Below are 27980 nucleotides of genomic sequence, written 5' to 3' on the forward strand. Positions count from 1 at the left end.
GTGTATGGACTACCATCTGGCTCAGGGTGTACCCCAGCTGTATGCAATGTTCTGCCCCCTGCGACCTATAACATGATTTACATTGTATTGTAATACCTTCAGGTATTATGTGTTCCATGTTATCCTGCTAAATTAGGTTCTGTGCTTATGAGGGTGTGGTTATGGAATTGCGTGTGACGTAGGACGTGAGGGAGAGAGAGTGCTGGAATTGCGGAGGTTCGGGGAGCAGGAGACGAGGAGTCTAATTCGTTTGGATGTGGAGATTATTGATTTTTTTTTTTTTTACCGTTGAACTAGTGTGTATGAATAAAACCGCAGCCGCTCACTGTTAATAAATCCACGTTCTGCAGTAACCCTCGGAGATCTTATTTTCTTTAATCTGGTCATTACAGTATTAACATTCATTTATTTGGCATACACTTTTGTCTAATGTGGCGTACAACTGATGATAGTAATACATGAGTAATTCGAGGATGCAGCTTTAATGGTTAGTGCTTCCTTCTCATGTAATATTAGACTTCAAACAAGTACGACAGTCTAATATGTTTTATTTCCTGTTGATGTGTTTACGTAAGTAAAATAGATGAAAATGTGTTTAAGAAAAGCTTTAATAACCTGTGAACCTCATAATAATTATTTGGCAGGTGCTGAGGTATTACGTTAACGGTTGAGCACATCCGGTGGCGATGTGCTCTGAGGCGCACTGCACCTCGGAATCCAGTCGCAGCGTGGCTGGCTTGCGCGGCCAAAATGGCGGCCGAGAGTGCAGCGGAGAGCTGTACTAGCGCTTCGTCCGCCACCTTCAAATCCTCTCTGGACCGCCGCTTCCAAGCAGTGTCAAACACCGCCGACTCCATTCAGGGGTTGTCTGCTTGGTGTATAGAGAACAAGAAGCACTACAGCCTAATCGTGCGGCACTGGATGAAGTGGCTGAAGAAATGTGAGTTCCACGTACCGCTCGCTAGCCATTTAGCAATGCTAAGGTAACCAGTAGTTTGTACTGGTTAATAGATACGAAAAACTTCATATGATTAGTTTAAATGGCCGTGTGTGGTGTATCATTTATTTCTGAGTTCTTGTGGTATTTCCTGTGAATGAAAGGCTTTAAGCTTAAGCAGGTGTGTGTGGTTTCGGTGAATGATCCGCCGGTGGTACCGCTCGGGCTTTACCGGCGGTAACCTGAGACAGAAGGAGCGCGGCATTCCCTGGTGCGGAAATCGGGCTTCGGCCTCCGGGATCGAGTGAGGGCCGGTCGTATTCAGCTCCGGCTTCTCCGAGTTGGCGGTTGGGATAGCTTTCGTACTACTGTTTTGAAAACCCTTTAACCCTTTTACATTTTTGACGAGTCGGCCCTGTGGGGGAGACGTCATTCACTCATCCTGTAGATAAATACAGTACGGATAAGGTATTACTGAAGTCTCAGGAGGGTCTTGTTTGTTTTCTAGAGATGCATGTATGTTCAGTGCAGTGTTGCTGCTGGTATACAGTAGTTGTATGTTGTATGACTGGCAACGTACAGGATAATTCAGTTTAGTGCAAACTGTGTAAAATGTGTTTAGTTAGTTGGCATGATTGTCAAAGTTGTTGCCAGTGCTGTTAACTTTGACTGATTACCCAGTATGGCTGTTCACCTTTGTGGGGGAATATATGATATATGATACTCGCAACGGCAGTCTGTAGCTGGAGTCAAAGTATCTTTACTTTATGTGTAAAAACATTGACCTAAGATTTGTGACATTCATATGTCGCCAATGCCTCATGCTATTTTACAACACGCAAGTAACAAGCTGACCTTCATTTGCATGTGTTTAAGGTCATTTATTCATCCATCCATCCATCTTGCAAACTTTATCCAATACAGGGTCCCTAGAGGGGGCCTGGATCCTGTACCAGGTCGCATAGAGCATGAGACAGGTGAACATCCTGGAGAGGATGCCAGCTCATCACAGGGCATTCATACACACGCTCCTACTTACTTTGGGCAATGTAAAGACACCAAGTCACCTGACTGCATGTATTTATAATGTGGGAGCAAACTTGAATGTCCTGAGGAAACCGGCACAACATAAATAGTGTGTATGTTTGTCAGTATTTGTTATCGTGGCTACACCCTGGGTATATCTCAAATGCACAATGTCATGAGCAGCAAAGAAAGACCATTGATGATGATGTTGGTCTGTGTATTTAAATTTGAATATTACTCTGTAAATATCTAAAGTAAATAGCTGAATGATGACCCAGTCACATTTAAATAATAAATCTGGGTGATTCCATGTCAAATCATCACACTTTCAGACCTCACCGTAACGGATTTTGACGAAACTTGGCATGCTGATTTGGTCACATGAGTAACTCATGAAAATGAAATTGGCCGTGTCTGGGACCAATATTGAAGGAGATTTAAGCGAACAAAGTTTTAACCAATTGTTTTTTTTTTTGTGGGGGGGTGGGGTACGAGTTTGGCTATATTTCCCTTAATTTTAAGATAGATAGATAGAACTTTATTAATCCCTCGGGAAGGTTCCTCTGGGAAATTCTAGTTTCCAGTAGCAGTACACCAGCATATTACAAGTTACAAGATGCACAATAGTGGGTTCTTATATTGTTTTAAAGCTATTGTCCAGCTCTATAAATTGAACAAATATGCCATCCCCATATGAATAATTTCTATATAATAACCAATTAAAGTATTAAAAATTCAATAACAAAATAATCTATATTTTATAACGGGATTTTACTATAATTCTCTTTTTTTCAGTTACTTTGGCAATATTGTCTTTTTATTCATTTTGAATAATTTAAAATTTTAATATTGATTCCAGACACGGCCAATTTCAGTTTCATGAGTTACTTGTGAGCAAATCCATGACGATGAGGTCCAAAAGTGTGATGATTTGTAATGGAATGACCCATCTTATTCGTTTGCTTACTGCTAGCTAACTAGCTAGCAGGTTAATCCTGTGCATTAAAGGTTTGGTATTGTTTTGCTAGGCACATTTTTATACTACAACGTGTTATATCTAGGCCAGGGAATGAATTAGAAATGGAAAATTTGGGCTTTCATATTTTAAGGGTAACATTTTCATAAGTTGGAAACTTTTCATTAGTCAAAACCCAGGATGGCCATTGACAACGTACACTGGTGAATATTACATTGAAATTATTTACCATATTATAAGATGATGCGGCTAAGTGTCAGGGCTAATCTTCATTTTTGCAGTTATTTATTTTGACATGCAAGAATCATATAAAATAAGCAAATAGATATAAAATAATGTAAGTCAATGTGATGACAAAGATAGGCTAGGCTACTGATTTACTAGGCTAAATAGCATTTATGGTTTTATATACATTTGCGTGTATATGTGTATGTATCCATCCATCCATTTTCCAAGCTGCTTATCCTTTTGGGTTGTGTTGGGTCTGGAGCGTATCCTGGAAGGTATGAGAACAACCCAGGACGGAGGGCCTGCCCATCACAGGGCACACTCACACACCATTCACTCACACATGCACACCTATTTAGTAACTCCAATTAGGCTCAGCATGTCTTTGGACCATGGGGGGAAACCAGAGGAAACTCCATGACGACATGGGGAGAATATGCAAACTCCACACACGTAACCCAGGGAGAGCCTCGAACCCAGGTCCCAGAGGTGTGAGGCAACAGTGCTAACCACTGCACGTGTGTCTGTCTGTCTCTGTCTGTCGCTTCCTATCTATATATATTCTGTGTGTGTGTCTGTGTCGCTTCCTATCTATATATCTATATATATCTGGGGGCGGCATGGTGGTGCAGTCGTGATATCTTTTAAAAGAGGAGATCGTACGGATCTCAAGGTAAAAAGACATCGCTGGTGTGGTGGTACTTTTTGCAGTTTAAAGACTGACACGTTTTTTATCGGATATGCCGAATTTGCTAACTTTTGGGCATCATAAAATGCTTCATTAATATTTTAGCTGTACTACTACTATGTTTACCAAATATTGGGCATAAATAAATGACCTTAGGTCGAGAAACTGTTTAGGCTAGAATCTGATCTTATTCTTTGTTGATTGACTGCCAGTGTGTATATGTTTTTGCACATTCGGCTTGCTGGGACCAGTGTTTTTATCTTAAACTGAAACAAAAATGGAAAATAATTAAATTAACTGAAATGAAAACTAATATTTATGAAAAAAAACATGTTGCACTTTAAACTCCAAAAAGTACCGCCACACCATTGACACCTTTAAACCTTATTTATAGACAATTTCCCCTCTTAAAAGATGTTCTGGCTGCTGAGCTGTCCCTCTCTTCACCACAACTTCAAGGCTCATCGCTTTTATGATACACGAAAAAGCTAACTCAATTTAATAAACATGAAGATGCTAAATTTATACATACTGCTATCTTTTAAGCATCACAATATGTCTCTCAGTATTTTACTTGTAGTACTAATCTGCTTATCAAGTTGTGGGCGTAAGTTAATGTTTGTATAGTAGGGCTGTCTTTATCGAAAATCGAGTTTGAATGATTTCAGGTGTCTCATAATTTGTTTGAATATACAGACGCTCCTCTACTTACGAACCTTCAACTTACAAACTTTCAGACATATGAACTAAGAGGACTGTAAGTCCAAATTGTGTTCATTTGGCTCCTGTTTCCTGTCTGCAACATCAAGGTTTGTTCTGCACACCAATTCCTCCTAGCACAAATACTGGCCGCTACTCCCGCCGCGCAGCAACGTAGTGAGCATACTTCAGGCATTCCAGTTTTTTGTACTTGTGTATCGGTAAGATGTTTACCGAGAAGTTTACTTCATTTTTATTGTGAAGTATTCTGTCTGTCCATTATCCATTTTTGTTTTATGTATCATTAGTAATGTGATTTAGGATAAGAAAACATGTATTAACTCTATATCATACTGTCATGCCCTGGTCATCCGATCCTCCCGTGTGCCATGCCCCCTCATTTACCTTGTCTGGAATCCCTGTGTAGTTAATTGTTTCAAGTCATGTTTATTGTTGCTGTGTATTTAAGTCTGCGTTAGAGTATGTTTCCCCAGTCCAGTCATTAACGTCTTGACGTCATCTTCATGTTCCTCAGTGTTTCCCTGAAATAAACCCTGTGTTAACTTGATTTCGCTGGCTCCTGTGCTGCTTCCCCATGCCAAATGCGTGATAGACTGATCGGACTCGGGAAACATACTCTCACACTGACTTAAATACACAAGACTAATTAACACAACTAGAAAAAGCTGATTACACAGGGATTCCACATGAGATAGTGAGGGGGGTGTGGCACACAGGAGGATTCACACGAGCAGGGCATGACCCAAACTTATGCATGTAGATTTGAATAGCCATAAAATGATGTTGAATAACGACTTGCGGACATTTAAAGTTACGAACAGCCGATCTCTTTCGTAAGTAGAGGAGTGTCTGTATTTGAATACCTGTCTCCCCCCCATGTATATTTTATGTGTGTTTTTGCTTTGTATGTGTATTTATTGATAATTGCACTGTGTCCATTCACCACCAATGACTGTGAACAAGACAGCTGGGCTGGAGTTTAAGTCAAGGAATGTGATGCTAAGATTATATAATTCCTTGGTAAGACCCCACCTAGAATTTTATGTGCAGTTTTGGTGACCTTGCCTTAAAAAAGACATTGCTGCCTTAGAAACGGTTCAATGTAGGGCTACAAGAATGATTCCAGGACTTAGAGGAATGTTTCATGAGCAGAGGTTAGCTGAGCTGAATCTGTTCAACCTGTTCAACATGATCCAGGTATAGGTCTGGATGCTGTTCAACCAAATAGTTACTTCAATATTAGTTTAAATACAGAAATTCGTGGCCATTGATGGAAATTAGTGGGAGAACATTTGGAACTGGCTTTGAGAAAGCACTTCTTTATGCAGCATGTAGTTAGAGTATGGGATATACTTCCTGTCGGTGTGCAAGCTAAAACCCTGGGTTCCTTTAAATCTGAGCTAGATAAAATTTTAACAACTCTGAGTTATTAACGGAGTTCTCCCCAGACAAGTTTGATGGGCTGAATGGCCTCCTCTTGTTTATAAATTTTTTATGTTGTCATTGAACGTGAGGTGCACATACAAACATTGGAATATTAGTTAAAATTTGCCCATAAAGAAATCTGGAAAACCAAGGTTTGTTGCTTGCTTATGTTGAAGGATATTACGGCTAGAAAACTGAATGTGACGTTAACCTTGTTGTTATAGTTAAGGTTTAAACCCGAAATCACTTTCTGGTATACTTCTCAGGTATTCTTGCTTGTTGATGTATGTGGGAATATGCATATCTACACTAAAATATTTAGGAAAGTGGGTTTGATTTTGAAGCTCTGAATGCAGTTTTCCTGCTCTAATACCACTCAATGTTTGTAATATACACTCAGTGGAAAAAAAGGTTAAGCACCCCAAAGTAATGTTTCAGTTTGGATGTCATTTCGGACCTGCGCAGACCAGCAATGGGTTTGTAAATGATTGTATTTGCAAGGAGCTGGCAAGTCACCAGACACAGAGGATGCCTCATAGACGCGTTAGACAGTATTACCAGCAACTGATGCAGTTTTATAGGGGTCGCATTGTGGGTTTACATGAGGCCGAGTAGTTGTATCGTTCAATTGCCCAGCATGTGGGGCATACAGATGTGATCGTGGTATTTTGTGCCAAGCATTACAGAAGTCCATGACATCTGTGCCTGCTATCTGGACTAAGATATTGAACTCTGTGCAACCCCCTGTGTCATCCCACACCGTGTCTCGATGACTGGCATCAGCCAGACAATGAGTTCTCCGTTAACATCAGCACAGACACGACTGCATTTGGAGTGGTGCCCTAACTGGAAGGCATGGACTGATGATGAGTGACGTTGTACCATGTTCAGTGATAAATCTGTTCTGCATTACAGTGAATGACCGTCGTGTGCATGTATGGCGGCGCCAAGGGGAGAGGACCAATCCTGCTAATGTAACTGTAATGTAATTACTCCTGGCATCATGGTGGGAGGAGCCATAGGGTATGACTTCAGGTCCATCTCTGGTAGTGATTCGGGAGACCTTGACAGCACAGCGCTATGTGAATGACATCCTGCGTCTGCATGTCTTACCCCTCCTGAGACAGCACCCTGGTACTGTCTTTCAACAAGACAGTGCCTGTCCATACAGGGCACGTGTATCTATGGGCTGCCTGCGTCATCTTGAGGTCCTCCTGTGGCCAGCCAGGTCCCCCGATCTTTCCCCAATCAAACGTGTGTGATCAGCTCGGACGTCAACTCAGATCCAGTGCTAATCTGCAGGATCTCAAGAGCCAGTTACAACAGCCGTGGGCTGACTTGCCACAGAACAGGATACGACGACTGTATGACTCCCTTCTGCACTGTATCGTCGCATGTATCCAGGCCCGGTAGGATGCCACACTCTACTGACATGGGACCAGCAGTGTGCCCATACTGCCAACTCTGTTGTCTGGTTGATCTGATGATATATTCATTGCGATATAGTCACATGACCTTTCACCACATGCAGATTCATTTCATTTCCACAACTCTGTCTGGGTGCTTAACTTTTTGTGTTTCGGTGTGTGTGTGCGCGCGCATGCACATGCCAATTGCAGTTAATATTATTTATGTGTTTTTATACATATTTAAGTTACATGGTGTGCATTGTCCCACATAGTTTAATGCTTAAAACACTCTTTTTTTAAAGGACATGTCTATATTATTTAGGTGTATCCTTGCTGTGATGTCGCAGCAAATAGCAAGTGGGCAAGTGTAGTGGGATTGCAAAGGTATTGCAGCAGAATGCAAAGCTTTCAAAAAATATTTTCCCACCCTGACCTTTTAGTGGCTCCATAGACGGAAAACTACAAAATTACAGCAAGCAGTGTTATAAGCTAGTGACATTTTAAAATTTGAATGGGCTCGTTCAAATATGAATTTTTCACATCATGTTTGAATGAATGTTCAAATATCAGTTAAGTGACAGCCCTACTGTATAGTGTCTTAAAGCTGGTGTCCATTATCTAAAGTCCAACAGTCGCATACAGTATGCTGTTGTCAAAATAAAATTAGCTTAAAGAAATGTTCAGTTTGATTTCCTGGAGGAACATTAATCTAATTGACCAATTGATAAAATGCTTGACAGATTCATTGATGGAAAAAAAGTTAGTCATTAGTGGCAGCCCTCGTAAAGGGTAATACGAGAAAAAGCAGTGTAGATTCCAGTGTTTCCCTACCATTGTATTGGGGGATTTTTTTGATCAAAATCAAAAATGGTGATGCAGGAACTTGAGTGTAACCGAGTGACACATATTAAACACTGATACAGTGGTGAAATACCTTCTCTCTTTTAGCAGATAAACTACATTTAGCAAGATGCTACTCTTGAAGTTCGTTTGTTGTGATAGGCCTTTTTTGGCATGCTAAGCATTACTTATTCTGCTGTGGCATTTTATGGAGGCACGGGCTGCCTACAAATCGAATTTTGCATAAGGCACTTAACTCAGCTCTAGTGAGTTAATCTAACCCTGATTGCCCTGATCAGCATTAAATCGTACTACCTCAGTGGTTATCAGCTTGGTAAATTTTCTCATTTGTCTGTGCGTGCGCTCGGGGGAGCTGCAGGCTGTGAAGGGCTGTGGGCTGGGGGTATTGGCATTGAAAATTAAGAATGCAAAGTAAGAGCCACACTTTGGTAGGCAGGAGGTAGGTAATACCTGCACTTATTGTCAGAACTGAATTGGATTGAAATTGGAAAAAAAAAAAATCTGTGTTATGACCAGTCCATACTTTTTAGTCAAAGGGCGGCTCTTAAAGGCTTCAGTTTTATTGAAAGGGAGATTTACATTATTACATTATTGGTGAAATGATGGGGAATAGACCCGTTTTAATCCAAAACCCTGTGGACCTGCTTGGAGCAGGTTAGCTGTGCAGCGTAAATTACCATGACAATATATCCAATTTAAAAGTGATCTGCAATTAATAGGGTTGCCACTAACAATTGTTTTTCTATGATTTTATCTATCAGCTATCTTATCAATTGGTCAATTAATCTAATCGATTTTTAATTAACATTTTTAATCACCTATTAAGCCCATTCTAGTCAAAACATTTTCTCAAACACTTTTTCAAAGGAGGTTCTAAGGTATCAGACAGACAAATTTATGGCTTTGCCTTTTCTGGCAGTCCATCATCCAGAATAGCACCTGTGAATTTCGTCTTTAACTTTAGCTGGCGCTGTGGTATGCCATAGAAACTTCGCATGGTGTAAAACCACCTTTCTGTTTTGTGATAATTTGAACTACTTCCATAATTACGTAGTGATATTAAAGGAAAACATTTCTTGTAGCGTTTCAGAAATCCATAATGGTAATTTCATTAAAATAATAAAAAACAAACAACGCATCAATTTAAAATATAACTTCAAGGAACCTCACTAAGCCAGTAATCCCATTTGGTACCCCTAGTGGTCTGTAAATTGCTCTATATCATAAGATTTCCTAAATATCTCTGCTGCAGCTTAACTGATTATTTGATGCATAGCCGTATGATTTCTCTGTTTACCTAGGTGGCTTACAAGTAGAGCTGTCATGATTAATCGATTTAAATGAGATTACTCAATTATTAAAATACATCAGTTAAAATTTACCTTCTTGCTAGCATAGCAATATGGCAGAAGGAAGACAGTGCTTAATGGATGAGGGTCGAAATAAAGAGCAAAAACCTCAGTTGCGTGGAAGTACTTCTCATTAAAAGTTAAGGTAAATGCATTTGACTGTCAGTATTGCAAAGCATAACTTAAATATAATCACAGGATGACGGCAATGCAAATACCTCTTCAAAGGAGACACTTGGGTATGATAGACTCACCCAGTAATGCAAGGTTAGCCATAGATATGTGCCATTCAGCCTCTTGGAGTAGCCTACCCTGTCTGTGTCATCACGTTCACTTAAATTATTTTGCTGAATTTCCTTTCCATGATTTCTGTATGGCAAAGTAATTGCTGTTAAACCAAAGGTTAGTCCCATGATTTAGCAACATCATCTTTTATGGAGTTACATATGGTGATTATGTACCATATTAACTAATAATTCTTTATTTTTTTGTTTATGTATTTTGTATCAGAGCTAAAAAGATTCACAGTGCGATATCTGTTTTTGCAATGTTTAGGAATTGAAAATTAAATTCTATTTGGCTATATAGTTATCTACCAAAAGATTCTGTCTAAGTTGGTCTTGCCGTGAGTTGTGCCAACAAATCATTTATTTTTACTCGGTATCGTGTTTGGAATACAAGATATTGCCAAACAGCGGAAGATGAAATAAATAAAAATAATGGATTTTTATTGTTATTGTCTTTATTAACATTCAGATTTCAGTTATTCAGTGGTCACGTGGTTCACAGAAACTCTTTCTGTATCATGTCTGTTGAAACCCTCCAGTGTCTTCAGTGGAAGGATGGTGATTTATATAAAGACAAGAGAAAATAATTGATCACCCTGGACATTGCAGTGTCAATTTTGTGATGTACGTGTTTTTTTTTTGCAATACCACCGCAGAACAGTAGAATAATGGACATAGTGCCACCTCTTCCCTTTCTCCTCAGCCAGGTGTCACTGGATAATTAGCCTCACAGATGAGATCTACACTCAGACACTTCTTGATTAATTGCTAGATTACTCGATTATTGATATAATCGATAGTGATAACCCTACTTAAGATTACAAGAGCTGAAAATTAATTTATTTGGATTTGGAATACACATTCTCTTGCATGGTTGCTGATGCTTATCAAGTTTCCCTTTGTCACCATATTAGTTTTCAACACACAACTAATTTGGTTACTTATAAAGGTAGCACTGTAGAGGTAGTAAGCAATCCTTGTCACCCTTATACATATAGAGGATTTCTTCAATGAAGCAATAAGTTTCACTTCATGTTTGCTCTTTTGGTGTAACCGATAATTTTCAAACGATACTGTTTATTTCTAACTATAAATGGAATATTTTATCCCATAATGTTTCTTGTTTGTCATTACACTTTTTTTAAACTCTTTAAATCAAAGATTGACATTTTAAAATACTGTATTTCGATATACAGAGGGTGTTGCAGTCAGGGAACAGAATAGTAATCATGGTACATTCCCTTCTGTCATTTGGGTGCTGGTATTGAAAGTGGAACAGCAGATGAATGGAATTGAAAAATATATTGTGAGCTGTAAGTGCAAGCAGGTTGTATGATCTCTGAAGTTGCGTGTGAAGGCAGTTTGAGGAAAAAAATTAAACAAGCCAGTGGTGAATGCATTGGAAAACGAGATTATATGTATTGCTATGTTGTGCTGTTTCTTTTTTTTATATTATGATGTGAACATGATGACTTTCCCTTTTGTTAAAATGCTGGATTTGATCATTAATTAGGCTAGATTAAGTATATCCAATATGAAGCTGATTTTTTTTTTTTTTTTTTTACAGCACTCTCCATGCTATACGTTAAAAAGTTCTAGCTACTTTCAGTTCATTCGAGTTTTACAATATTTTCCTACACTTTGTGCTGGAGGATTAAATGTTTGGATAATCTTAATTATTTTTTTTTTTTGATTATTTACATAAATCACGAAGTATTTGTACTTAAAAATAAAGCACTTCTCATTTTTAAAAGACTTTTGTTTAGGTATTTTGGAATTTGATGACAGACTCACTTCCATTCAGTGTAGTACACTTTTTTGTCTTATTTTTTAATGGTTAATAGTCGATTAACACATAGTAATTATCGGTGACAAAAAATCTAAATGGACATCTGTAGTAGGAACAGAACCTGGTCAGTAGGTGATGCATGTCTGCATTTAGGTTGTCTGCCTCAGAATAAATGTAAACTATATTACTCATATCTTTCCTGCCACTGCTGTTTCTGTGGCTACTTGCTCTCCTCCTGCATGCTGGAAAAATGGATACGCTCCTGCTGCAGACTTTGCTGTCCTTGGGGATTCAGTGCTTACTTCACTTGCACCTATGACTGAGCTGAGTTTGCTGTTTCTGGCTTGATCTTAAGGTTGACACATCTTGAACTTCCAGATGCAGTCAGTACCGCTTCTAATTGACTACAGCAACCTCAAATTTACGTTGAACCCCTTTAACCCCTATTTGTGCTGGAAAAACACTGTTCTGTCATGTTTTCCATATTGTCTTTACTCGTATTAAAAAAAACAGACCAAACTGCTCAACATTTTGCTGCTTTCTTAATGGCTCACATTTGAGCACACAGTCATGTTTGTGAGGATCCAGCCCGCCCTCGGCCACGCGGTGCCATTGTTGTCTAACAGTCTCCACAATCCCTTCTCAGCGGCGGCTGCCCACAGGTTAAACCTGTTCTACCTTGCCAACGATGTGATCCAGAACTGCAAGAGGAAAAACGCCATTGTGTACCGCACATCCTTTGCTGAGGTGCTTCCGCAGGCAGCTCTACTGGTGCGGTAAGTGCTTCACTTGCTGCTTCCACTGCTGCCTTGCTGCACATCCCCGGCTAACATAAAGTCGAAGACATATTAAATGTATAGAAACATGGAGTACCATGTGTACTGGGAATGTCCTGTAGCTCACTGTGTACAACGTCGACTTGTTAATGGCAGGGAGTCAAAGGTGCGCAGGTCTGTGGAGAGGATCCTGACTATCTGGTCCGAGAGGAACATCTACCCCCAGGAGCTGATCTCGGACCTTAGAGCCAGCCTGGCTAACAAAGGGACCCCTGCAGGTTGGTGTGACAACAGCAAAAAAGAAGTCCTGTTTATATTTAGGCTGCTCAGTTATACAAATCAGCTTAACTGTTGAAAAGACTAATATCACTACAAACTACAGCTGTCACAATTACTTGACTAAACTCGATTACTGCAGTTGTCTGTCAGTACTGCAAAGCAGAACTTGAATATCACCACAACACGACTGCAAAGCAAATACATCTTAGAAGACATTCAAGTTGGGGCGGCATGGTGGTGCAGTGGTTAGCACTGTTGCCTCACACCTCTGGGCCCTGGGTTCGAGTCTCTGCCAGGGTCATGTGTGTGGAGTTTGCATGTTCTCCCCATGTGAGTGACTGGTATGTGAGTGTGCCCTGCGATTGGCTGGCCCCCCATCCCTGCCTTGTGCCCATTGCTTCTGGGATAGGCTCCAGACCCCCCGCGACCCAGTAGGTTAAGCGGTTTGGAAAATGGTTGGATGGAAGACATTCAAGTTAGCCAAATGTAGAACTTATCTACCTTTAACTTATCTACCAACAGTCTGTCAAATAACTTAGTGTTGCCGCGAGTTGTGGCCACAAACAAATCACTTGCTTTGGCTCATTTTCATTTTAAAATACAAAATATTACAACGGAATATGAATGGCTTTTCGTGATATCTCTTCTTCCCTCATTTTTTGCTTAATTTCTCTCAAATACTCCATACAGTCTATGAATCATCCATCCATCCATTTTTCAATGGATCACACACCATTCACTCTCACACGCACACCTACGGGCAATTTAGTAACTCCAATTAGCCTCAGCATGTTTTTGGACTGTGGGGGGAAACCGGAGCACCCGGAGGAAACCCCACGACGACATGGGGAGAACATGCAAACTCCACATACATGTGACCCCAGCAGAGACTCGAACCCGGGGCCCAGAGGTGTGAGGCAACAGTGCTAACCACTGCACCACCATGCCGCCCCCAGTCTATGAATCAGTCCAACAGAAAGGACAAAAATGATAAGGTTGTCTTGCAGATTGCGTGCTGTGCTCATGCAAAAGCAGTGGCAGTAAACTTGAGACCGATTTTTTTTTTTTTTTTTTTTTTTTTTTTTCCTTCTTCTTAAACTATACTGCGTATTGCCTCCTGCTTCTTGTCCTACAGTGCCAGTCAACCCCAAAGCCCCTCTAAAGGCCAAGATTGTAGCAGAATTTGTGGTAAGGTTCTTTCTTTTAAATGAAGGTTGCATATCTTAGCCCTGCCTTATCGTGCCTGTGCCCCCTGCAGTTTATCCCCCACTGTAATTGTGCCTTATGTACCTGTTGCAGCCACAGGCCTTCAGGCAGCAGCTTTCAGCATACAGGAGCTCACAGCAGGTGGCCGAGCTGAAGGAGAAGCAGCTGGCTGCCCTGAAAATGGACATCTGCAGCACCAACGCCTTTAAGAGGCTAAAGGGTGGGGCCTTTTCTCTCTTTCGTTCATGTGACAGCAGAGATGTTTATCGCACATTAAATTGCCACCGCAAGCTGTGATCTTTCTTTACAGTTCAGTCTGTTTGAGTAAGCTGTCTTTTTTGCCATGTGTTGTCCTTCAGACAAGGAAGGTGGTAAGAAGTTTTCCAGGGACTTTGAGAATGATAATAGAAAAGTACAGGAGTTTGTGGGCTTCCTCGAACAGCAAGTGAAGGAAGGGCACCACCTGCTGGAGTGGATGAACAATGCAGATGTATTCTATGAAATGCAGTACAGGGAGGTCAAGATCATCGCAAAAGTAAGTTTCCCCCCCCCCCCCCAGTGCTTATTTGAGTAGATGAGTGACATTTAACATTAGCTGGAGACCAGCTAAAAGTAGTAAATGCAATGCGAGGTGTTCTGAATGGCCAACTTTGCACACATTGTCTAAGCTGAATCTTCCCAACAGGCCTACACTTCCTTTGCCAGCCGTGTTTCAAACCTGAAGCAGAAGCTGGATGCTCTCAAGTCAACACTTCCGAATTTAGACAGCTCGCCTGTGCCCTCACCCTTGGAAGATGCGCCATCCCCCGCTGACTCTGAGTCACCTTCCCATGGCAACGGTGAGGCAGTGCCAGAGCCAGTGCCCAGGGATCGTGGGAGCCGCTGTGTCCTGGGAGGCGCCCTGTCAGCGGTTGGCCTTGCACATGGGCAGTGGGACAATAGGGATGTGGAAGACATGGAGCTGTGTGAGGGAGAGGAACCAGAGGGTACATCTATCATAGGTGAGTGGCTGGAGCACTCCGCTCCTAGGGCAGCTTAGGTATACAAGGAGAAATGCACCCCCAAGCAGAAAAAGTTGGGACCATATGGAAAATGCAGATAAAAAGCAGAGATTCTGAAACTGACTTTTGTTTCATTGCAGACAGTAGCACCGTAAGGTTTTGTCAGTAACTTCATTTGTTAATGTACATACATTTCTACATTTCAGGCCTGCAACACATTCCAAAAAAAGTTGTGACAGTAAAGCATTTGCCACTTTGTAATGTTGCAATTAAAAGATGCTTTGGCACGGAGGATACCAAGCAATGAAGCGTTTCAGGTGTTAATTTGTCCCATTCTTCCTGAAAATGCATCTTAAGGTGTTGAATAATAAGGGGTTGTCATTTTCTGTTTCAAAATTCTCAAAACAACTTTTCCTGGTTTGGGGTTGTATACTGTGGAGCCATCCTACAGGAGCTGCACAGATAGAGTTCACGGCAAGGTGGGGATGGGAATCGTTAAATTGATGTCGGTGCCGTCATCGATTCTTCTTATCCATCTGGTTCTTTATCAATTCCCTTATCAATTCCTAATCACTGTAAAATAATCAAATATTAATTTATCACTGATTGTAATTTTGTGGGCAGGTAATTAGACCTGGTTAGCTACATATAAAAAAAAAAGTTTTCAGCACCATAAGCAGCTGTTGTGTTAGCTGTAGTGTGATATGAACAATAAATTAAAATAAAAATATTTTGGTACGATAAGGCTACCCTTATAAAGGGGTTATCATGTTAAACGCACTTAAACTTACTGATGAAAGCATTTGACTACCAGTTCCTACCGAAAAGTTTTTTGCTCTGCTGTGGTGAAAGGATGCAAACCTTTCACCACAAACTCTCTCAGCCTGGTGGCACTTCTCATTACATTTTGCTGCCTGGAAAGCTAGCGTGAACGGGTTTTGTTTTTCCGTGCATGACTCAATTGCTGCCTCAGAGGAGTTATCGTTGCCGCCCTGCATGTCATCTTCTAAAATGGATGAAACACGTGTATACATAATTCGTTTATGTTTCAGAAAACGTGCCTGTAGGATAAGGCGCTGTAGTTAGTTACCCGTGATCACGGAGACCACGGAGCTTGCAATCGGCGGAGTGGCGAAAACATGACAATTTTTAAATGTAATGTTATGTTGACAGCTTAATTGCATAAGCAAGTGTTACCACCCTTAGCAGTGACAACAGCTTTGCCTTGGTTGCACACTGCGCAATTGTTGTCCTTCTTTGTAAAATGTAGCCATGCCCTGGACCGCTTCACACGCTCCGTCATGTGGACTCCAAGTCGAGGCATGTGACGTCATTTCGTGTGACGCGAAAAGTCCGGATAAATCATTAGAAGAATCGGAGGCGTGCGATTCCGGTTCTTCGCAACAATAAGAACCGGTTCCAAATCGGATTCCCTTCTCTAGGGCACGGTCGGATCATGGTCCTGTGAGGCCTCTGTGCACCTGCCTATCGGGGTGTGCACCTGCAGGTACAATGCACATATCGCATGAAGAGTCTGGATTATGTTCCATTACTAAGGCTTTACGTTTTAGCTAGCTTGCTGTGTTGTGGCTTGTCTTTTGTTTATCACTAGTAACTGTCTAGCTGGGATGATAACCACAGCCACCACTGCTTGCTAACAATACATTAACATGTATGCTAACATACTGTAATCTTTAATTTATAAACTGTGAATAAAGAAGCGCCCAACATTACATGTCATGGTTACACTCGTGCCAAGGGATTTAAATCATCACTAGTTGTGTTTTTGCTAGCTTGCTATGTTTTCATTTGTCAGGTCTTGAACTAGCTAGTATAATTGGCCTGTGTGTAAGTGACAGAGGGATGTCATTTTACTAAAAATTTGTCTTGGATACAAGTACACGAAATTAATGTAAGCTTTTGAATGACCACATGTTGTAGAGTAATGGTAGCCAGGATATAGGCAGATTAATGTCCTTCAATGTTCCTTTCTATTCTGAATTTACATTCTTATGAAGGTATACTGTAAAATGCCAATCAGCATATTGAGGGTGGGGGCCAATGACCATGATGTGAATCCTACACCACTGCGCATGTCGATTGGCCAAAGCCCCCACAACTTAACTGCTGAAGTATCCTCCTTTCAAGTTTGGACAGTACGTTTTGGTGCCCCGGGTGGTCAGTTCACAATGTGTATGCGGGGGGGGAGGGCAGCGTCAACGGCCCCTGTCAGTTCACTCTCATTGTATGTATAAAGGACCCCAGGGCCCTGGTGATTACCCTGTGCCTTATATCCTGACACAGGCTCCACTGGCGCGATCCATAACTTGCCGTGGTTCAGGGCTGCGTCTACAGTGTGATAGAACAAGGCCAAAATGTGAGCCTTAGATTGAAGCTGCTTTGATATGTCCATAGTTGAGCGGCATATGGAGAAGCCACTCCCCATGAGTGCTCAGATGTTACTGCCAGCCAGGGCGGCTAAAAGCACACATGAAGCTCTGCCTCCCAGTGCCCCTGCACTGACAGCGCCCCTCAGCCTAGCCAACGTGGACCTGGGCAAGATCAGCTCCATCCTCAGCAGCCTCACCTCTGCCATGAAGGGTGCTGGTGAGATCTCGCTCTCTTCCTCGTGCCCCCCCCTCCATAGTCTGCTAGCCTGAATAAACTTCTGTTTATGACCAATTTCTAAACATGCATGTTTTAGAATATATATATATATATATATATATATATATATATATATATATATATATATATATATATATATATATATATATATATATATATATATATATATATATAATAGAAATTATTTTACTTTTTTTTTGTTATATCTAGACCTCATTATATAATACACAAATCATCAAAGTTATGCCCCTGTATGTACAAAGTTACTACCGTGCTCATTGGCAGCATGACATTTTGGATCCATTTTTAAAAATGCAAAATTAGTGGCACTGAAAAGTTTAAGTTATTGCGAGAAATGCAATATTCCACGGTTACAAAGATGGCTAACACATGAGTAAGGCTGGTTGCTGAGACAAAGAAGTGCCAAGCCAATCCTTTAATGTTAAAATATACAGTATGTATTTACACTAACAAATTAGGGAATATTATATGATTTCGTGTGATCTTAAGTTGTTTTCAATATTGTTTTTGATTTATGTATCATGGTCCTGTTTCTGTGACCTTTCAGCAGGCTCCAAAAATACTCCTGTTTAATTGTTCATAGACAATCTCGAATAAGTGAATCCGTGAATGTCAAGTCTATGAATGTGAAGGGGTGTATGTGTGTCTTGCTATTAATTTCTTTAAAGATATGCTGTCATTCTCTTTCAGGAATGGGTTCTGTCCCTCTCCAGAGCCCCCATTCTGCTCGTGGCCCTGCCCCCGCCCCTGCAGCAGGTGGCTCCCTGGCCAGCCTGCTGTCCCGCGTGGACACCAGCCCCCAGGGCCTCCTGAGCGCCCTCTCCAGGACACAGGGCCGTGGTGCCGAGCTGCAGGGTGAGTGCATGCCTCTCCTGTCCTTTCAGGAGGGGTCTTTTCCACACTTTGCTTTGTGGCTTTGTTGATGAGCAACATGTCTTCCACCTTGTCTCTCCTCAGATGTGCCGTCCCTTCAGCAGGTTCCAGCTGTGGGCTCCTCCCCTGTGGCCCCAAGCTCTGGGTCTGTGTCACCCCCAGTCAGCAGCAGCCACACTTCCCCTAAGGATTTGTGTTCCCCATCAGGTCGGGACTGTGCCAGGCCACTTGGCCTAGAACCCGGAGCCCCGGGTGACCAAGGCAAGGAGCAGGAGCCCAGCCCCGATGGGTCATCCCCTCCCTCAAATCTGGAAGCCAAAATACAAAAGTTCCTTCAAGGAAACCCTGGCTTTGCTCTGAATGGGTCAGCCTTGCGTGGGGGGAGCCCATTGCCTATCGCTGAGAACGCAGAAGGCACCCCCCTGCGTGACGAAGAGGGAGGAACGCCCACGCAGGACGAGGAGATGGAGCAGCCTGCCGCAGGGCTGGCCGGGCGAGGAGGTAGTGGCGCCCCTGCCTGGCGGGCAGAGTCCCAGCAGCATAGCCAGAGCATTGAGACGTGGGTTACCTCTGCTCCTAGCGTGGGGGCAGAAGCTGAATGCAGACAGGTGGGCATTTGGAGCAGCGGCTGCTCTGCGAAGGGTCTGTCCTCACTGGCTGCGCACACGGGACGGGGTGCTCCCCTACCTGTCCCAAAGCCCCCCTGTGAGGGAAGGCAGTCTGCAGCATGCACAGGTGAAGCCCCACCTCAGCATCCACCATCTGCTTTTTTCAGCAAGCCACTGCCTCCGATTCCCACACTGCCCCCACCACCCCTACAATTCCTTTCCCGTCCTGCCCAGGGCCAGAAGTACGGCAGACCTACTCCCCCTAGAACAGAGCAGAGAGCCTATGTGGGGGGTAGAAGCAGTGTGGTTCATGGAGGCCCTCCTCCCTGGATAGGCAGCGGTATGGAAAGTGGTCAGGGGTGCCCCCCCCCTCCCACTGCCCTCTCCTGGCCTAGGGTCCCCCCTTCCCAGTTACCTGCCCGGTCCCCCGGGCCCCTTCACCCTCCCTATGGAACACATTCTGGGCCTACTTTACTCCCACCCATGCGCTCTTATTTTAGTGCCCCCCCCAAAAGGGGGCCACCTGACACCCCCAGGCGACCTTTCTTACCCCATCAGCACTGATACTTTCGGTGAAACCTCTGAGTAAATGGATAATTAAAAAGATATATTTGGGTGGAGTGAGCAGAGTTGCAGGTTTAGCTCAGGAAGCCTCACTTAAGAATGAGTACTGCACACATTTAGTTCCTGTTATGCTGGACAGCCAATGGAAATGTCCTCCCACAGTGCCATTAAAAATTTCGAGTTGAAAAGCTTGGCACTTTTTAGATACATGTTTATCTTGGTCAATTGGGGGGGGGGGGGTGTTTAAACTCGCTTAGTCACACCCACAAACAGAGGCTTCATTGCATCTTTTCCAATGCTGTTTGTGTGTCTGCAGCTCTGAGGTGCTCTGATGTTGCGCTGCCACACCTGCATGTGTTGGCAGCACCAGGCTAATATAAAGTTCATCACTTACTAGCCAAACATGTGTGATTCAGCCTTATCCAGTTTGGCCCCTTTGTCTATGCCCTTCCCGTCAGGGCGATCTCCTGACTTTGAAAGAAACTGAGACAGAATGTGCAGTACTTGCGTGTTCACGTCAGACATGGTGAATTTGCACACCTGTTTCTCTGATTTTTATGAAAAGAATCATTCACTTTTATAGTCTCTCTAAAAATTGTTATTGCAATATATAATTGCATTTTAAATTTATTGATTCTCAGTCGTGCCTTTTCAGCAATTTCATAAGTATTTTTCTTGCCATCCACATTCATGCTCCAGCTGGCATCTGCATGCCTTTAAGCTGGTGTCATTACTGAAAGTGACAAATTGGTAGGAAAGTACAGTGAAATGCTGAAACAAGCCTCTTACTCCCTGCGTTAGTTGACTTAGGCATTTTGCAGAGTCGCTGATTGGTTCACGGTACAATTAAAGTGGCCCTATTCTAGTATGAGCCCCAGACAATGTAAATATCTGACACCATCATGCTGTATACTGAGTAGCTTTCCAGAGTGGTTGCTTTTTCCCTGCACAGAGCACATTTACAGTACTACAATAAAAAGGACCCTTGACAACCTGTGGCTTCAAACTCTTTAGGCTTTTTTTTTTAATATAAACACTAACAAAAATCTGGAAGCTGTAAAAAACGTGCTGGATCAAATGTGTCCACTTTTCATGTTTTTCATCTGTCTTCCTTTTGTTCCCTTCATTGTTTGCACACATCTTTGTCACAAACATACACACACTGCTTGTGTCGCTCCCGGCCAGTTCTGTTTACATCTCCCTCAGAACCTGTCACTGTTTGAGGTCAACAGTTTTTCCGTGTGAGGGTTCTTACAGCCACATGTGTTAAGCACCGTGTGCTTTTGTCTGCGCAACTTATATACAGCACTGATCAAAATTGAATGACATTCTTGTAGTTTACAAAGTGATTGCTTATGCAAATTTGCTGTTATCTTAACATGAATAGAGGAAATGTATTTTAATTGTACTTCAGTGAACACTATTTGAGATCACAACATAAATGGTTTAAACAAGAAATTTGAAGGCTGCTTATGATCAAAATTAGAAAACAATTTCTTTGCTTCTACTTTGGTTGTAATGTGAACTATCTGCCAATCCTAATCTATTGACAACATTAGTAGGCATTTTACAAGATGACTGGCCTCTCCAAGGTGACTGACACCCTGCAACATCAGATTCTGAAGGCTGATAGGTGATCCTCTTGCCCACCGGAAGAGAACTTACTCATTCTCCGATATTGAAGCTGTACAAAGAAATCAAGTCATTCAAGTCTTGAAAAAGGCACGTCGCCCACGTAAGATGGACCTGTGAGAGTACAGGATAATATGGAGATTCTTGGTGAGGGGTCTGTTCAACACCACAGCTGGAATTGCTTGCTGATTCAAAGCTGGACAGGGCAAGAATTTGTCTCGACAGGGTCTCATTGCCAGAGGGAATTTGGACTGAAAGCTCACAGTGACCAAGCCACTCGGCAAGAAGAATTAAAAGACTAGACTAACCTTTGCTGGGAGTTCATTTGGTAGACAAAAGTACTGCTCCAAAATTCATGGCAGCATTGAAAGTGTCGAACTGGGGAAAGATTTCAATGAAAGTGTGAAGAAGACAGTAAATTTCAGAGGGGGAAGCATCATGGTGTGGAGGATGTGTTCTGCAGGAGCAGTAGGACCTTTTATATTCTTAGGTGAAGGTGTGCCAGAACTAGGCTTGGGAAGTGTCTGTTTTTTATACCATCATACCATCATACCTTCTAGACGTTACCCAGTATACGGTATATAACTATAAATAAAAAAACACGTAAGTCATGTAGGCTACGGTAAACTCCAGAAGCAGAGATACCGTATAAGGGCTTATCGGTGTGGAAGCTGAGCAGTAGAGAAATGAGGAGATGCCTCCTTTTTGAAGTATTAAAAAGATTAGCGTTTAATTCACACTGTCACTGCCTGATCTGTTGCTGCATGTGCCCTATGTTTCACACATGCTGCAACAGTATGCCGCATTTTGTTCTTGTGGCATTATCCTACGCATGCATGTGTAATAATAGGTATAAATATGGAGTTACCCCCTTTGCAGTTAACAGCTGCCACTCTTCTAGGAAGGCTTTCCACAAGATTTTGGAGTGTGTCTGGGAATTGTTTTCCCATTCATCCAGAAGAACATATGTGAGATCAGGTTCTTCCACAGCAAACTCATCAAAATGTGTCTTTATTGCCCTTACTTTGTGCACTGGGGCCCAATCATACTGGAAAAGAATAGGGCCTTCCTCCAACTCTTCCCACAAAGTTGGAAGCATAGAATTGTCCAAAATGTCTTGGTTTGATGAAGCATTTTGAATTCCCTTAACTGGAACTAAAAGGCCTAGTTCAGAACCTGAAAAACAACCCCATACCATTATCCCTCCCAGCAAACTTTAAAGTAGGCACAATGCAGTCGGGCAGATAACATTCTCTAGGCATCCTCCAAATCCAATCTTGTCCATCAGACTACCAGACAGAGAAGCATTGATTCTTCACTTCACAGAAGATGTTTCCCCTGTTCCAGAGTCTAGTAGCGCCATGCTTTACACTACTCCATCCAATGCTTGGCATTGCACTTAGTGATGTGATTGGCCATGGAAGCACATTCCATGAAGCTCCTGCCGCACAGCTTTGTGGAGAAAGTTGAGAACTCTACAGTTATTGAGTCAGCAGAGCGTTGGAGACTTTTACGCACAATGTGACCCCACACTGTTACCTTACATGGTCTGAGTTTTTTTTTTTTTTTTGTTCTTCAACACTTCCACTTTGCAATAATACCACTTAACATTTGACCGTGGAAGATCTAGGAGGGAAGACGTTTCACAAACTTTTATTGCGATGCTATTCTGTGACAGTACTAGGCTTGAATTCTCTTGAACTATTCAGAACAACCCATTCTTTTACAGATGTATGTAAACCTGCCTGCATGGCTAAGTACTTGATTTTATACACCTGAATCCAGTTATTCGGAGGTATATTTCAGTACTGTTGTTCATGTAGTATATATGTTAAATAAGTTGTAATAAATGTTTGGCTCATTTACATTTCTTCAGCCATTCAGTGATCCTAATTCTTTCCGTTACTGCCCTTCATACCCTACCTTGAATCACAGCCATTGGGGTTTATCTGTGCCCTCCTTTAAATGTTGAGCTGATTTGGCCACGGCTGGATGAATAGCATTTTCAGCATCCTCCTTGTATGTCTGTGGTGTCTGGGAATAATTCTGTCATTCGGAGCTTTTTCTTTTCATAGATCGTTTGTGGGCAGTGGTGTTTTGATGGTTAGGGAAGCGCACTTGATTGATTGTAATTGAAAGGTTGCAGGTTCGAAACCCCGACCAGCAAGGTACCACCCCCAAGCACTGCTCCCCGGGTGCTGAATTAGCTGCCCCTGGCTATGTCACAATGTGACATGGGTTAAATGCAGAGGACACATTTTATTGTTATGTGCTGTGGTTTGTCAAGAATGATCACTAAATTCTCAAATTCTAATTCTAAATTCTTTAACAAGACGACTGTGAAAGGACACAAAGGTGTGTAAATAGGACACGATGGGCTGAGGCCCAGCTATGAGCTGTGCCTAGAAGATGCCTCATTGTAACTCTTATCCAGAATTCTCTCTTTACTTTTCACTAAGAAGCAAACTTGGTTCACTGTAATAGAAAGCGAGATCCTAAAATATGTAGAACAGTTTTTAGTCTGTTTATTATTACAAATATTTACAGTAAACCTATTGAAACTGTAACCAAGGAAAATGCACCCACATCATTAGCACAGTTAAGTTTCCCTTAACTGTGCTAATAAAGTGAAGAGGATTGTCATTTTCAGCTAGCATTGTACAGCTGGTTTTAATAAGGTGTGCATTTTACATATATGTGACCCATCACCACGAAATGAGTCTTATGGGTGTAATTCTACCAGTGCAACTTAAGACTCATTTCGTGGTGATGGGTCACAAATGTAAAATGTGTTGTTTGCTTAGTCAAACGATAGAGGTCGTTGCTGTTCTTTGGTAACTTTATGCAACTTTTTGTTCTGTCTGTGAATTGATAGTCACACTGTACCAGTCCTTAATTTCCTACCTCATTACAGTTTAAATCAAATATTTCTGTCTTTAGATATGTTAGGAAGACATTTTCGAAAGCGGCAATATTTTTAAAAATACGTCTCTTAAAAATACTCCCAAAATGAAATGATGTTGGATAGTGGCTCAGTGAGTAGCCCTGTCTCCTCACACCTGGAGCGTTTGGGACTTCATTCCTGTGTATGGACCAGAAAGATGGCTAGGTATCTCTAAATGTTCAAAAGTGTGTGAGTGAGGTAGTGTGTCCTGTGTTTCCTCTCATAAGCTCGAGGCTCTGTACTGCATGAGGAGTGTGGAAGATGGATGGATATTTGACATGAAGTCTATTGTTTTATTTCATTAGGATTCTGACTAGGAGCTCCTGACCTGTGGATTTCTGGTTGAATCGGAATATGTGAAACACAGGGCATTTAAAAAAATTCTTTTTACCTTAGAATGAACTACAGCCCTCACCCCTTTCTGACTTCCACAGTTTTCCTTCCCCTACAGTATGGTTTGTCTATATAATGATCTCTACATTACTTAATGATTTAGCTTCTTTAAAGAACAGGTCAGTCTCAGCCACTTCGTCTAGTCTGTGATTCACCCCTGTACTCGTAATGAAAACCACTGGCAAGTGTTTCAAACTGGCTTTACAATTAACTCTGTACTGAGCACATCCACAAGTATAGTGATGCCCTGAATATTGCTCGCACCAATTACTTGTTCTCCATAATAAATGGTTCTAAGTTTAGGTCAAGTAACTTAGCAGAAGTCCTTGGGCTTTATAGGAAGCTCTTCACCTTACAATTGTGGTCTGTCATTTGATTTGTATTGAAACAGCACTGCATGTAGGCACTGCATTCCTACATGTCCTTTAATTCCTCTTCTTCCTGTTCTCCACTTTACTTAGACCTCTTGTTCTGTAGCATTTTTCTCATTTCTCTTCTGGCCCCTACTGAATTACAGGCAACTGCAGTATCTGCGCATTCATCACTGCTGCACCACAAAGCCTTATTTAAACTTATTCTTAGAGGTGTGAAAGTGCGCCCCATTCCCACAGGTAATAAGTAATGATACTAAGCTGGTATTTATATTTTATATAAATTAATACATTAATATCTAACAAACTCACAAAGTGCTATCCGTTACTTTCTTTATACGTCTAGTCAAAAATGCTTTATTACTGAGACCTAATTGCATTAATTATAAACAAAGCTGTAACCACAGCTGGAAATATGTAGTAATGCTAATGTGACTGAAACACCTATTATTGTTAAAGTGTCATTGAAATAGTCTCACATGGTTCTCAAAAGTGAAGATGGTACTGAGTAAATGACAGTGTCGGGTATGGTAACAGTAGAGGCACTGCATTAATCACTGTCATTTATTGTGAGTGTAGAGGCAGTGTGTTAATGACTTTGTTACGGTAGTGTAAGATTTATTTTTTTTGTTTTACAGTTTCTCTTTTTGACAATATCCGCTAAAAGCAAGCTCAGTGACGACGGTATAAAGGCACTTCTGCCACCCACAGGACTTGAAAAGCAATGACTCTTCTCAGAATTATAGGTCAATATATGCTTTTCTCTATTAATCTTAAAACTTGAATTGCCATTTGATTTCGGGAATAATGTAGCAATTCTATGACACCTAGATATGGAATTGTAATTCTCCTGCTATATTTAGAAGAAAAATCTCCCCAAGCCCTATATGGGATTGTTTTTTTACCATTTAAAAAAAAAAATTTTTTTAAAAATCTAATTGTTTCTCCATTATAATCATTAAAGCAAATCTGTTTATCACGACCCCGCGACCCAGTAGGATAAGCGGTTTGGAAAATGGATGGATGGATGTTTATCACAATGGAGGTCATGCTTACAATTGAATATCTCTCTACTGAATAAATTGACTCTAAATAGTTTCTCATTTGTATCAATTTTCTATCAGGTGATTCTTCCTCTGTGTTTAAGTGAAAGACACAGAAATCCAGACACAGACTGGGATGTCACGAGTGTTTTCGAAGGCCAGCAGCCTTTCCAAACAGGCCCCCTTTTAGTTCAGTGACACCTCTGTATTGTACCCAAGTGCCACAGAGCTGTGTTAAAATATATAATTAAGAGAGGTTTCTTGTTTGTAGTAAAGTTGAATTTTGTCAGAAATTGACAATTACTAACTTTTTAAATGTCATAAAAGTCTAATACTAACTGGTTTGAATAAATAGCCAGAAAGTGTAATCATTCTTTGATGTTAATCATTACTGTAAATATTGTAGAGGTGAAACAAATTCCAAGGGTAAATGAGGCTGTCAGAACAGACTTATGTTGGTATATTATGATTTTCCATTACTGTTGTATTTTTTTGGTCCTTATTAACCTTGGTGGTGTTAGTGAGTCAATATTTGAATAATACTTGTTTAAATCATTGTGTGCAGTGTACTGTGGAGACTGACTGTTGATTTTCTTGTCTTTGTGTGTTGATAGGACTGCAGGTTCCAGGGCAATGACAAGGTTGGGAAGTGGGAGCAATGGTGTCCTCTACAGACAGGCATACTGCCGAACCTGAAAGGACTTCAGGATACGTCTTGGTAAGACCATTACCAAGCTTGATTGACTGGTATTATTATGACTGCATAGTTTACTAGCCTGTTTAATGAATACACAAAATTTGATTCTAAAAGGTATTTAGGGCTAAACTTCTTGCTCAAAGGTGCGAGAATACACTCTGGTTTTACATGTAGTTCCTCCAATGATGGATTATGGTGTGGATTTTGACAATCACAAACAAACTTCTCCCTGGCCTGTTTTAACTAGGAGGTGCGTGCTGGGGTTTGGATACACACTGGTTTTAAAAGCACCAATTAACTCCAGGGGAAACCAGTTTGAAAACAGGTATGTATTTCTTTAAATATCAATTGCTTCTGCAGATGACAAGATGTTTATTAGCAATTTTACATGCACATTAGAGAGACATTAGGGACATATGTAGTTCTTCGCATTAGTGATCAGGGTCACTGGTCCAAACTTCTTCACTGGCAGAATGATTTCACTGTTGGGCTCTTGAGAAAGGCTGCAGATGCTCCAGAGACACTATCTGACCCTGCTCATTGTTCCTGAATTGTATGCCACTTTGTGTTAAAAATGTCTGCTAAACAAGTATGTTTAATTAAAGGGTGATTTCAGTTCACCATCTAACCAAACTGTATCACATGCCATAACCTGACCGGGCTGACTGCAGCTATTGTTTATAACATGCAGGGTTCTCCCTGAAGCCACATGGTAGCTGCTGCTTGCAATGTTTCGCTTGGAGCCGAGGCAGATGGACGTCAGGCTTCATGTTCCACTCTCTGAAGGCAACCACACTATGTTGTGTTCTCAGCCTTATCAGCACCTGACTGCAAAATGAGAGCCAGGAGGTCATGTGTGAAGTCAGTATGGTAAAGAGCTGGTAGAGGAGGCCAGCGTGTCCTTTACTCAGGGACCACAGCACCTGAGTGGAACCTCACAAGCCTGGGCCTGCTCCTTCTGGATAGACAGGACTAACATTTTGGTTTTATGTGCACAATGTTGCAAGACTTAAAGACTCAAAAGCCATACTGTCCTGTATGATACTAGGGAGGGAGCAGCCCTGAGCAGTTGCAGTTTTTAAAAACCTTTTAATGAAAACATTTGATCGTTCCATTTTTGTGTACTGTGCATTGCCTCCTCCCCCCATTTACTACTTCTCCCACACCCCCAACCTCAACTACAATTTTCTTGAATTACTGGATGGATCAACTGGAAATATGAAAACCAATAAATGTGTTTTTACCTGAA

At 41.6% G+C, this 27980-nt stretch overlaps 1 protein-coding gene across 2 annotated transcripts; it reads left to right on the top strand.

The window, feature by feature from the left end:
* The first annotated feature begins 229 nt into the window (after positions 1 to 229).
* LOC125724455 (regulation of nuclear pre-mRNA domain-containing protein 2-like) lies at positions 230 to 27980 on the top strand. 2 transcript variants are annotated; one of them, XM_049001152.1, is made up of 14 exons: positions 230 to 487; positions 645 to 940; positions 12342 to 12471; positions 12628 to 12749; positions 13886 to 13938; positions 14050 to 14176; positions 14316 to 14491; positions 14642 to 14957; positions 17373 to 17564; positions 18297 to 18461; positions 18564 to 25737; positions 26649 to 26752; positions 26979 to 27056; positions 27423 to 27980. In XM_049001152.1, exons 2-11 carry the CDS (start codon positions 751 to 753, stop codon positions 19649 to 19651), a joined length of 2559 nt encoding a protein of 852 aa, XP_048857109.1. In that variant the 5' UTR covers positions 230 to 487; positions 645 to 750; the 3' UTR covers positions 19652 to 25737; positions 26649 to 26752; positions 26979 to 27056; positions 27423 to 27980. The 2 variants fall into 2 exon arrangements, with proteins under 2 accessions (XP_048857109.1, XP_048857110.1); XM_049001153.1 differs by having other exon boundaries at positions 18564 to 19214.

This window comes from Brienomyrus brachyistius, unplaced genomic scaffold (genome assembly GCF_023856365.1).
Source record: "Brienomyrus brachyistius isolate T26 unplaced genomic scaffold, BBRACH_0.4 scaffold56, whole genome shotgun sequence".
NCBI lineage: Eukaryota > Metazoa > Chordata > Actinopteri > Osteoglossiformes > Mormyridae > Brienomyrus > Brienomyrus brachyistius.